Below are 12,734 nucleotides of genomic sequence, written 5' to 3'. Positions count from 1 at the left end.
TTAAGGAAAGTTAACAAAGTCTTAATGCTGTATTAATAACTAAACTTTTACCATAAAGCTCTGGGCATGGATTTACACCGTGCGCGTCTGTCTATGTTAAAGGTTCTATATCAGAACAGACCGTGGGACTAACCCACTGTAAACGTGTCCTGGGGGACATTCTTTACCTTTTATACCTTACAAGACAAATCAGTGAAGACCCAACACTTTTATCTTAAGATAGGCAGTCAGAGCCTTTGCGTCGTTAAATCTAAAAGACCTCCAGAATTTAAAGTCCTGATGTTCCTAGTTGTACAGTAAAGCTAGCTGTTCCTCAGATGAGGAGGTATACCAGGTCTCCTGTACATCAGAAAAAAAGCTCCAGCTAATTAAGGGCTGATTACTGAGCCTTGTGTGAGGCTCCTAATCCTAAAGAGCTCAGCTGTAAGTCACTCTGGATAAAAGTGTAGAAGGTAAATAAGTAAACACAAATCAAACTTAATAGGTTTAATTAAAAAATTTATTGGCATGAGTGCTGGATGTCGTTCAATACAAAAATCGAGCTACAAACATTTAGTCCGGACCAAAAAGCAACAAATGTGACTGTTTATGTTTACTGCGGCATAAAACACCATTTACAAACGACTGAAGGTTTCACTGATGATCGCGACACGTGACTGCGGGATAAATGATCAAGTGCTTGGTGGAGGCGGGGACATCGTCCGTCCATCCGTCTGTCTGTCAATCAGATCGCAGGCAGATGATTGGTCGGTAGAGGAGGTGAGCTCAGCTGTCCATCGGGGGCCGGGAAATGGGCGTGGCCCCTTCAGACTGGGAGGAAGGTGGGGTCGGGTCTAAATATAAAGAAAAATACAGTATGTGAACCATCCATCAGTGTGTACAGCTCAGGACACACACACACGCAGGTGAGATGAGGCAAGTCGTCACTCACATGTGCCGTTAGGAGCGCCGCTGTGCTGCACACTCATCATCTGCCCCGCTGCTGCACTGCCCACGGTGCGACCTGACAACAGAATCAACACGTCAACGTGTGTCACTATTAATACAGACTGTATGAAGGCCTTCCTGCTACCTTGCACCAATATGAGTGTGTGTGTGTGTGTGTGTGTGTGTGAGTACCATGATGAGGAGGATTAAAGGCGGCGGCTCCGCTGCTCTGCGAGACTCCACCCTGCTGCTGTTCGAGCTGCTGCCGCGCCTTTAGCTCAGCGTACTTCACCTGCTCCAGATGGAAGTTCTGCCTCTCTGATAGCAACTGCTGTCGCTGCTGTTCCAGCTGCACACACACACAGGGATTCTTTAACAGTGTATGGTAATCCGTGTGTGTGCTGTATATCTTTACTGAACACGGTCACCACGCTGCAGTTCACTCACAGCCTCCTTCTCCCGGTCCATGATGGTCTCCAGCTCCTCGAAGTGCCTCAGCTTTATCTCCAGCTTCTTCATCTGGGTCTCCACCAGCAGAGCCACCAGAGACTTGATCTTCCTCTCCTCCACAGCGGCCAAGTGCTGAAACAAGCACAAAAAGAGAGAGCGGGAGAGAAAGAGGGAAAGAGAGAGAGAGAGAGAGAGAGAGAGAGAGGGGTTTAATAAGAGACACACTACCATGAAGGTAAACATCCCAGGGGTAGCTCAGTGGTTAAGGCATTGGACTACGATTCTAAAGATCCCAGGTTCAAACCCCACAACCACCAAGTTGCCACTGTTGGGCCCTTGAGCAAGGCCCTTAACCCTCAACTGCGCAGATGTATGTAAAAAAATTTAAGTCGCTCTGGATAAGAGCGTCTGCTAAATGTAAATGGAAACACCGCCCCCTGGTGGACAGTGTAATCATGTCCCCGTCCCTTTAGCAAGACGTGGTTTATTTGTTTTCAGAATATTATTACATAAACATGACTAAACACTGCAGCCATTAGAAGCTCATGCAGTTCGAAACCTCACTGTTCTAATGTTAGATATTAAAAAATACAGTCCATACATTTTTTGACACTGGCCTATTTGTAGTTCCTTTAGCGAAATGCTGATGTTAGCACTCAAGGTGGTGTAGTGGTTAGCACTGTTGACTTGCACCTCCAGGGTCCGGGTTTGATTCCCGGCCAGAATTGATTCCCGTCTCTGTGTTTATGGAGTTTTCATGTTTTCCCTGTGCTTGGTGGGTTTCCTCTGGGTACTCCGGTTTCCTCCCACATCCAAAAACATGTAGATTAGGCTAATTGGTGTTCTTAAATTGCACGTAGTGTGTGTGTGTGTGTGTGCCCTGCGGTGTGCCCTAAGCCTCCTGGGATAGGCTCCGCCCCCACAACCCTGAATACAGGATAAAGCGGTATAGATGATGAGTGTGTGAGAGATAGTTAGTATTCAAAGTGCAGATCTTCAGCTTTTATATCCAAGTGCAGGAGGATCCCAGGAGAAACCTGTTCCAGGCACCAGGAGACATGAGACAGGGGCGGGGCCTCATCATCACTCACCTTGGCCTTGGTGGCAGCAGAGGCCAGGGCAGCTGCAGCGGCCGTGGCGATATTCGCCTCCACCAAGTCAAGTTCTGCCCCCCTCCTTCTCTCGCCATGTTCCCCGTGGGCCTGGACCAACTCCAAACCTTCCTCTTCATCACACACACACACACACACACACACACACACACACAGAGGTAGAAGTGGTGAATAATACAGACAGTTTGATCTATGTCACGTTACATTTGATTTCAGAATAACGTATTAAAGACGTTCAGGTCACGCGAGACCTGAAAACACAAACCTGCTTTGCTCTCCCCTTCTTTCTCTCCTTCAGTCTCATCCTTTTCTTCATTTTTCACTTGCTCTCCCTCTCCTGCAGTGCTCTCGCCCATCACCTGAGAGGAAGAAAATAAAACAAAAAGAGCAGAAAAGCCGTATGATGATTAAATAATAACGGGTTTAGACGCCACTTAACACTTCTGTGAGGAGGGAAACTGGGCAGACACACCTTCTCATGGTGGTCCGTGTCAAACTCCAGCCTTTCCAGTCTGGTCCCTTCTAAAGTGAAGGTCAAAAAAAGTTACACAATAAATATACTTTAATAGTTAGTGTACACATGCATGTGCATTTATCATTTTACACAGTGACACTGCAGGAAACAAATTACAAATGAAAGACAGAAACGTAGTTATGGGTTCAGACGCCATGCAGGATGAGCTCAAGTGTGTGTGTGTGTGTGTGTGTGTGTGTGTGTGTGTGTATAATGTTTGGTTTGATCATACTGAGACGTCTCTTGAATGTTCCTGGAGTCCACCTGTGGTCAAGTCATCTAACAACAGTTTAGACAGGAACAGAATCATGAGACTAAAATCACAACAAAACCCAAATCAGGACGTCTGCAAAGAATGCGCCACAATCCTCCGCGACTGAACCTCAAGTGCTAATTTTGTACTGCTGATCGAGTGAAAATAAATAAATAAAAAGACATCTACTCCATGTATAAACCTGCATTTCTAACAGAAACAAGGTAAGTGTGTATTACTGTACATCCTGTCCAAGTGTACGTGAGATTACAGTCTGCAGTGTAAGTACCCGTCTTTTCCAGGGGGCCTGTCTCGGGTCCGGATATGGTACTTGACGGCATTCCAAAGGTGGGCTCGAGTTCTGCTAAACTCTGTCCAGGATCTTGGATTTTGAGGACGGGGGGATTGAGCAGCTCTGGAGAAGCGCGTTCTCGAACCTGGGAAAACTCCTCTGAGAACAACAGGAGAAAAAACATTCAAGGAATACGTCTTAAAGTAAAATAATTTCATCTTCTCAGACACACACACACACACACACACACACACACACACACCCAGGGCAGCCTTGGCAGCAGCAGAGGCGACTCGGGGGTCCACCACCGAGGCGAGGAAGGCCACAGTGCTCATGACGGGGTTCCCTGACTGGCTGAAGGGAACAGGCTGGTAGGCCAGAGGACCCATCGAGGCCTCCGAGTTCTCCAGGTATGGGTCCTCTATGGGCAAGCGCAGGAAGTGCAGGATACACTCGTCCTGTGTGCGGCTCCCCACATGCTCAGAGACCTTATTCCAGTCATCTTTATACATCTCTAATGCCTGCGAGAAAGAGAGAGAGAGAGAGAGAGAGAGAGAGAGAGAAGGGAAGATGGAGAAGCACACATCCCTAAAATATTCTGTTTGATCTGTAAGAGACGTATTTAAAATCTGTCTGGCCCCCTGTCTCACCTCCAGAAGCAGCAGAGTCTCCTGCTCCGTCCACTCACGTCCTGCGTTTGCTCCTTTAGTCTACACATAGTGTAACACACACTGCTTAGAGTGGCGGTGTCAGCACAACACACAGCTTCCTGAAGCAAAGATATGGTGTGTGTGTGTGTGTGAGAGAGAGAGAGAGAGACATACCTTGGGATGCTTCTTTGCATAAATATCAGTTCGTAAGCCGAAGTTCTGAAGGTCTGAAGGCTTTTCTCTGCTCTTCTCAGGGAAATGGAGCATGTGCTGAGAGGCTGTAACCTACACACACACAATAAAACAATTAGAACGAGAGAGTTAGAATCACAAGCAGTGTGTGTTTGTGTGTGTGTGTGTGTGTGTGTGTGTGTGTGTGTGTGTGTGTGTGTGTGAGTAGACCTGTAATGGTCTGTGCTGCAGGGGGACCAGCGCTGTAGGACTGTCTGTGAGAACGTTAAAGTGAGGTGTGGGTGGAGGACCCATAGGGAGAGGTCTGCTCTCAGCATCCACCTGGTAATTGATCACACCCCACTGCTCCAGGAACGCATGGACCCTACACACACAAGGCACATTCAGTGTAAAAACACACACACACATATATATATATATATATATATATATATATATATATATATATATATATACACACACACACACACACACACACACACACACACACACACACACGCTTCTGAACAGTAATAAATTAGTTCTTTCCTTTAAACCAGAAAAATACTGAGAGCACTGCCCCCTACTGGACAAACCCAGAGACTAGATTTCAGCCATATATTTATCTTCACAGCCAGACAGAGTCAGATCTAATATCCTTGGTTGTTAATAATCAGATCTTCCAGTGCAGTCAGATGCTCGAATCTGATTGGTCAGAAGGTGGGCATTATTTTGTGAAACAGCAGGCAGGTCCAGCTGTGATGTGAACCACTACTTTATATTTATACACTTTTTTCCCCCCGATTTTCTCCCCTAATTTAGTCGTGGCCAATTCCTCCCCATCACTAGGGGGCTCCCACATTAGGACTACTACTACCATTCAGCCGGGAGGGCTGAAGACTATCACGTGTTTCCTTCGAACCGCGTGACGCCAGCCGACCGCATCTTCTCAAACTGCTTGCTCACGCACCATTGGGGGTGAAGTCACACACTCTGAGGACAGCGCTATCAGCCCCTTCCGCGAGCTTACAGACGCCCCTGATTGGCTGTAGAGCCGTGATTAATGTGGGAGCACCAAGTACCTCTCATCCCTCCCCTCTGAAAGAGAGCTCAGCCAATCAGCTCTCTTTAGACCTCCGGCTGTGAGAGGTTACAGTCTCACCTGGGAACCGAACCAGCCATCTCCGGATGATAGGGCGAGCTCTTAACACACTCGTTCTAACACACTGCTCTAATGCAGTCCTTGTAGCAGATGCTTTACATCATCTTAGAATACATGAGAGTATAAATAAATTCCAGGATTTGGGTGCCACAGTAGCTTCGCTGTACGTCCTCCCTCAGACATCTTAAAACCTGGCAGTAGAGTTGGCTATAGACAGAATTCTTAACGCACAATGAGGAAAAATGAAATAGCAGACGTGGTAATGAAAATCATGTAGTCACATGGTCAAAATGATCTCCACTCTCGATGTGCACAGGACAATGTCTTTCAGCACACTGACTTATGGAGGTCGTGCTCACTGTGTTTGTGCTGCAGCCTCGTCAGCTGCCATCAGTTGGACTGTTACAGAACTAATATCCACACGTTTTGTTACCACCTCATACTAATCTAATGATAAATAAGTTAAAAGGGTTCTGTTAAACAATAACAAACAACCCTGCGTATTCCTCAAATTCTTTAAATTTTTCTAGCGTACAAAAACGTTCAGAACAAACAGGTTTACACTCCTGAGAGAGACGGTAAGGTAAGCCTGATGTCTTGGGGCGCATAACACCACGCCGACATGGATTTGTTACAGAAGAGGGTGTTCTTCCTCACTCACTTACTTACACACACACACAAACCTACCTTATAAGTGCACACACGTCTCCTGTGAGGTTGCGTCTGCAGGAGGTGGAGGTCAGGTACTCCTGAGGGTTTAGCCGGTACGAGTCGATCATGAAGTTACGATAAGCCAAATATCTGCAAACATCAGTAGAACACTCAGAGTGTACACCTCACACTTCAGCTTGTACAGAAGTATGTGCACCCCTGACCATCACACCCATTTATCTCCCCATGTTTGCTGTTATAACGCGTATCACACTTCTGGAAAGGATGTACGCTGGGGGGACGGGGTTTAGGAGAGCCACAAACAGCTGTAATGGTCACAGAGTGTATAAATGTGTGTGTGTGTGTGTGTGTGTGTGCGTGCATGCGTGAGAGAGACCTTACATCTCTGGTGTTTTGGACTTGTTCTTCCCATTGAAGAACTCGGGCAGTGCTCTCCTCTCTATCCGATGAATACTGAAACAGAGAATAGATTTACAGTTACTCACACACACACACACACACACACACACACAGTGCCATTACCACTCTGCTCGCTAGTGACACTCAGTGACAGAATGTATGTAGATACGCACAGAAGCTGGTGATGTGTTACTAACACGTACGGTAGAAATGAGCTTAAATGTACTTAAACAGGAAGGAGTTTATAAAGAGAACTATTTTGACCTTGCTGTGTCCTTGACCTTGCTTAAATCAATTCCGAAATCTAATCAGTGGATCTGCAGGGTGCAGAGGTAATCCCAAATAAACCCCAAATAAATGTAACTATTAGCTCTGGAGATATCACACTAACGAGGAGCTCGCCTGGATGGACTGATTAACTAATTAATGAACTAATTAACTATAGACTTCTACTTTGATAAGTTTTATATTTAGCAATTTTATTATTTATATAACAGAATAACCTTGTAAGTAACTGGACACGTGTGTGTGTGTTTCAGTGCACAAAAACTGTCCCATAAAAAAAGGACCTGACGTGACCCACGAGGAGATTTACCAGTTATAGTCAAACCAAGAGGCGTAGCTGGGTATGATGATGTGGTGAGTCTGCTCTGTGGCGCTCTCCTCTCCTTCCAGCCCACGCCCAAACTCCCGCTCCTCCTCATCCTAAACACACACACACAGCTGATTACTAGCATATGTTAAAAAAATAAAACACACACGCCATAACTCTATCCCAGGTGTATTACTGATCTGATGCAGTTAGTTCACCACTCACCCTGACTCCAGACATGAACTCGTCATCCTGGTCGTCTAAAAGAAAAAACAGAAAGAAAAAAAAAGGGGGGAGCATTAACCAGACCACTCTTATACCGACTTATAAACACTAACATGAGTTAAGAAACGAGCACACGGTCATACCCAGGTCAGTCATGGTTCCTCCTTTCACTGGTGTGTTCTCGCTGTCCTTCTTCAGGTTTACTGTCATCAAGGAGAAAGAACAATAATCAGACTGACATCCAGGAGTGTGTTAGATCCAGTATCATCGTTACAGACTGACTGGAGGGAACAAAAATAAAGACACACACCATTTTTAGGCAGTTTGACCTCCTCCATGTTAGGCACTGGTGTCGGGTCCTCCATGTCTTTAGTCAGGTCTTCTTCAGGCTCCGCCTCTTCCTGCTGGCCACGCCTCTTATATGAACTGCAAATTACATCACACATATTCATACATATGCTATCAGCTCTATAACTTCCAACAGGTTCTGTTCATAACTTCAGCTTTTAAAGTATTTTAGATGCTGATGATCTTCATGGATGTTCACACCGTGAACACACACCAGTCTCTAGTGTTTACCCAGGATGGCGCATTTTATTCACGCATTTATTTATTGACAGAGTATTGGTATATATACACACTAACCCCTTTTTCCCTCCTTTCTTCCTGGACTCAGATGAGGGTGGTGAGGGGGACCGCCGTCGCTTCTTCCCAGACGTTTTGCATTCCTAATGGAGAAGAAAACCACCAAAAGATCAAACAGTTCTGAAACAATAGGGGGGGAGAGAGAGAGAGAGAGAGAGAGAGAGAGAGAGAGAGAGGTAAAGTTCTACCTCCTCATCCCGAGGGTAGATGCGCCTCCGGAACACTACGCCCCTTTTGCTCTCGTCCACCTCGTAGTCTTCCTCATTCATCCACTCGTTGAACACATCTGTGTCGAGAAGCCACTTCGCATGGACCTGAGAGGAATGCAGAACATCAGCGTACACAGGCAGAGACATTTACTTCATGAACACCACCGTCGCTACAGTTAAAAGTATGTGCACCCCTGACCATCGCGTCCACATGAGGTTCCTCAAAATGTCTCAGTGTCTGGAACTAAGAGGAACTATTATCTCCTTAACATCAGTGCCTGAGCTTATAACACTCCTGCAGAATGTGGGAATGAACACAAATTCACCCACCCACCCACAAACACTCCAACATCTAGTGTAGAGCCTTCACAGAAGAAAAGAGTGAAGTGTGTTATAAAAGCAAACACACAGGGAGATTAATCTGGAACCAGGATTATGCGGGTGTGATGGTCAGGGGCGCACATACTTTTGGTCATACAGTGTTATGTTAAAGGCCGTACCTTTAAGTACCTAAAGGACTAGTTTGTACGTGTACTGAGGTGTACACAACGCACCCTGAGAAACAGGCAGGTCACTCACCTTCCACGGCCGCTCTGAAGGCGGAGCTTCCTCAACGTCCACGTCAGCGTCACTGACCGACACCCACGTGTCATAACTACAGGGCGTGAAGAAACACACGGGTAAACTGTAACACACGGACCGGACGCCATGACGTGCGCGTGTATCCTGTGTACGCCTGTTAACACTCACCTGTCGGGATACATGCCCCAGTGGACCACCACGTGCTGACTGACCCGCAGAACCGGTCTGAACCAGTCATCTGGGGGGGGGCAGAACACACACGCTGTTAATCTACATATTTACAAGCTAACTAATAGTATGTGTATATTAACACACACACACGCGCGCGCGCGCGCGACCACACACCAACACGCGCCCACTCCCACACACGCCCACTCCCACTCCCGCACACGCCCACTCCCGCACACGCCCACTCCCGCACACGCCCACTCCCGCACACGCCCACTCCCGCACACACACCTTCTTCTCCTGAGGCAGGGGTGGGGTAGATGTGATGGGAAGCTTGTACCCTGTCCTCTGTGACCGAACCCTGAGGGAGAAAAACAAACAGTGACATCACTGCGAATAAGAACCAACATGTCCTCGTGTTCATGTCTCCGTCCACACCTTGTGTCTCATGATGATGTCTTTGAATTTGTTGGCCTGCTTCTGGTCCAGCTCAGGTGAAAGGTACACCACGGGCCTGCTCAGAAGATTATTCTAAACACACACAAAATTTAAGAATGTGTAAAGAAGGTGTGTATCTCATGGCTGTGAGTGTGAAGGTGTCTTTCACTCCTCACCTGTACAAGTGTTTTCTCCACACTGAGGAACATCTCTATGTTGCGGTCCACTCGGGACGGGTTCTGCAAGTCGAAGCGACGCCTACAAGCAGTGGAACAGAGGACAAGGGCAGCACATACTGAACAAACATATGTTACTTAAATTCATATAAATATGAAGGAAAACCCTTGTTTGTGTGTGTATGAGACATTGGTGATGTAAAGCCCGATCACTCACCAGCCCTGCTCGGTTTTAAACTTATAGACAGAACCAAGGATGTGACAGAGAGCGCCCCCTGGCTTCATATCTAGAAAACACTTCACCTATAAAATTTTTTAAAAGGCCAGGTTAAATAAATATATTAGTGTGTGGCTCTGACTACGAGCAGAACAGAACAGTAGAAAACACATAGCAGATGGAGCGAGAGCAGTGTCTCACCGGCAGTTTAGTGAGGCCCGGGTCACTGGCTTTACGGCCGAACGCATCCTCCTGAAACTGCAGGAGCTGGATGACCAGTCCTGAGAGAGCCTTACTGGAAGGAGCGTCAACCTGCACATACTGGGAATGAAAAGGAAGAGTATGTTTAGCAGCTCAGGGTAAATACAGAGATTATCTGGGTTTCTCATCTACAAAGAGAAACAGAAGAGCTGCCTGTGTGTGTGTTCATGCGTGATAATGACGAGCAGAGTGAGCAGCACAATACACAATATGGATATCGTCATGGTAACAAACCCAGTTCTCTATTGCCAAGTCATTCAAACCTGTTAAAAACACCATGGTGACCTGCTGTAAGACAAGCCGTGTTGGAGTCAGACCGAGACTAAAAGTGATTAACAAGTACAGAAGACTTCAGTCACAGTACGGTGATGCGACTCTTAGCCGCAGTAAAACAACTAAACGGTGCAAACGTTTTAAAGTAGGCTGTACGTTCGTGAATGACACGATTCCGGCCGAGGTGACTGCAGTCGTTCCCATGAACATTCAGTGAGTGGGACGCCTGATCACGTCACCGACTTGCAGAAGAGTCGCATCTTGTGAACTGTACACACACTTATTCACAGCCACCACTTGCACATTACAGGAACTCAGCAGGGAGTTATTGCCACACCCCCTGTACAGTCCTGACCTCGCTCCAAGGCATTAAAGGAGTTCCTGGGAGGCCGGTATTTCAGAGTTGCATCATGTCTGGGATGTACTGATTGAACTTTCTACCTTGATGGTGTCCAAGCACTAGTGAAACACTGGGATGAGTGCATTAGTGTATCAGGAGATTATGTTATATCAGGGGATTTTACTCTCAGGACTGTCCCACTTTGACTTGAACACACTTTGTTAATGTGAAAAGTCTGAGTTAAACAGATGAGTGTGTTCTGATCATCCCCAGGATCTGTCCCCTTTGTCCTCATACCAGTACAGGAGTGATGTAATTACTACTGGGAGCACTGGGACACAGTGTAGAGATGTAAACAATCCCCAGGTAAAGAGCACGTGTGTGTGTGTGTGTGTGTGTGTGTCAGTCAGTCAGTTCAGGTCCATACCTAATGACGTGATGCTCCTTAGCCCTGTCACACACCTAATTATCTGACACACACACTTATATTAAATTTAACACCCCTGAGGTTTCAGGCATTAATTATATTAATAATCCGAATCCCAGATCAGTTATCAGACCAACGCGCCGCTCCTGGGACTCACCGACACCAGCGAACCCCTGGTCTACAGAGGTACACTTAGCCACCTAGCTTAGCGTTTTTACCTCAGGAAGCCGCGCTTACCTTCTTATAATGCTTCCCGATCCAGGTGCGGATGTTCTCGAGCTGTGACACGGTCTCCGCGCTCTCCCAGAACTCAGCACACGGACCCCCGTCCTTCCTGCGGCTCAGTGCGGAGCTGCCGGCCGCCTTCTCTCCCGCCGAGCCCGCGGTCTGCGCCGCCATTGTTACCGCGCTGACACAGACACACACACAGACCCGTGCAGCGAAACTCACTAGACGCTGAGAAAAGTTAACGCACTAGCGCTAATGCGCATGCGCTTGCACGCGTGTCGCCAGCAAAATCTCGTCACGGTCTCGCGATACTTCTTACACAGCATGTGGAAAAATGTAACGAGCACTAGAAATTCTATGGTCTTTCTAGAAATGTCTAATTTCTACAATAGTTCTCATTATTTAAAATAATGATTAAGGTTATGAAAAAAAGCTGTGTAAGAAATGTTCTTTAGCTTGGTTTCGTTTAATGCAATTATGGGCACCACCATTATTATTAATAATAATAATAATAATAATAATCCTTATTATTAAAACAATAGGGCCCTCGCACACTATGGTGTCATAGGACTTAGGTCATAGTGCTTGAGCCATATCAATAACAATAATAATAATAATAATAATAATAATAATAATAACTCCACCGTAGTCTGCTGAAGGTTCTCTGCAGGAAGCAAAATGCTTAAAAAGCTTCTAAACTTGGGTAAAAAAATCATTGATTTTTTTTTTTATGTTTGTGATTACCTCATAGGCCTACTTACTAATCATATATTTTTTAATGGTCTCGCACCTCCAGGGTCCGGGTTTGATTCCTGCCTCATGGACCTGTGTGTGTGTGTGTGTGTGTGTGCAGTTTGCATGTTTTCCCTGTGCTTGGAGGGTTTCCTGCGGGTACGCCGGTTTCCTCCCACAGTCCAAAGACATGTATGTTAGGCTAATTGGCGTTCCCAAGTTGCCCAAAGAATGTGAATGTGAGTATTAACCTAAGGTCCTAGCACAGTCATAAAATGAGGATATATACAATAGTAATCATCACTGGTCTCCGCGGTCTCTTGGTCTGCAGAGGTTCCTAGATAGATGAATGGATGGATTTTATTATTAGCTTGATTAATTGTTTTAATTAATTGTGATACTGAATATCTTGAAGTGTGTGAGTTGTTATCCTATAATAACTGGTGTGTAAGGAGGTTTGAGTGTTGAGCTCTCTGCATCATGTCTGATCCTAACTCAGGCAAATAAATCAAATGAAACACTGATGTGCTGCTACACAGAACCTCCGCACGGATATACCAAAAAATACACACACACACACACCTCTAGAATTAGACATATTTATTATCAGTAAACGAAG

The 12,734-nt window shown here is 46.1% G+C and overlaps 1 protein-coding gene across 1 annotated transcript; it reads right to left on the bottom strand.

The window, feature by feature from the left end:
* Positions 1 to 481: 481 nt before the first annotated feature.
* Positions 482 to 11,586, bottom strand: smarcc1b (SWI/SNF related, matrix associated, actin dependent regulator of chromatin, subfamily c, member 1b). The gene is made up of 28 exons (XM_053492873.1): positions 11,393 to 11,586; positions 10,056 to 10,175; positions 9,855 to 9,940; positions 9,638 to 9,719; positions 9,462 to 9,554; positions 9,315 to 9,384; positions 9,024 to 9,093; positions 8,853 to 8,928; positions 8,253 to 8,378; positions 8,065 to 8,147; positions 7,730 to 7,845; positions 7,563 to 7,622; positions 7,420 to 7,454; positions 7,198 to 7,307; positions 6,585 to 6,656; positions 6,219 to 6,332; positions 4,601 to 4,754; positions 4,373 to 4,483; positions 4,199 to 4,258; positions 3,811 to 4,069; positions 3,546 to 3,707; positions 2,962 to 3,011; positions 2,755 to 2,848; positions 2,469 to 2,602; positions 1,375 to 1,509; positions 1,120 to 1,276; positions 932 to 1,003; positions 482 to 833 (listed from the first exon to the last, which is right to left on the bottom strand). The coding sequence occupies exons 1-28, from the start codon at positions 11,552 to 11,554 to the stop codon at positions 766 to 768; spliced, it is 2,931 nt and encodes a 976-aa protein (XP_053348848.1). The 5' UTR covers positions 11,555 to 11,586; the 3' UTR covers positions 482 to 765.
* Between the last annotated feature and the right edge of the window lie 1,148 nt (positions 11,587 to 12,734).

Source organism: Clarias gariepinus, chromosome 3 (genome assembly GCF_024256425.1).
Source record: "Clarias gariepinus isolate MV-2021 ecotype Netherlands chromosome 3, CGAR_prim_01v2, whole genome shotgun sequence".
In the NCBI taxonomy this organism is placed as follows: Eukaryota; Metazoa; Chordata; class Actinopteri; order Siluriformes; family Clariidae; genus Clarias; species Clarias gariepinus.
Note: the sequence above shows the minus strand (reverse complement) of the source record. Positions and strands in the feature narration are given on the sequence as shown.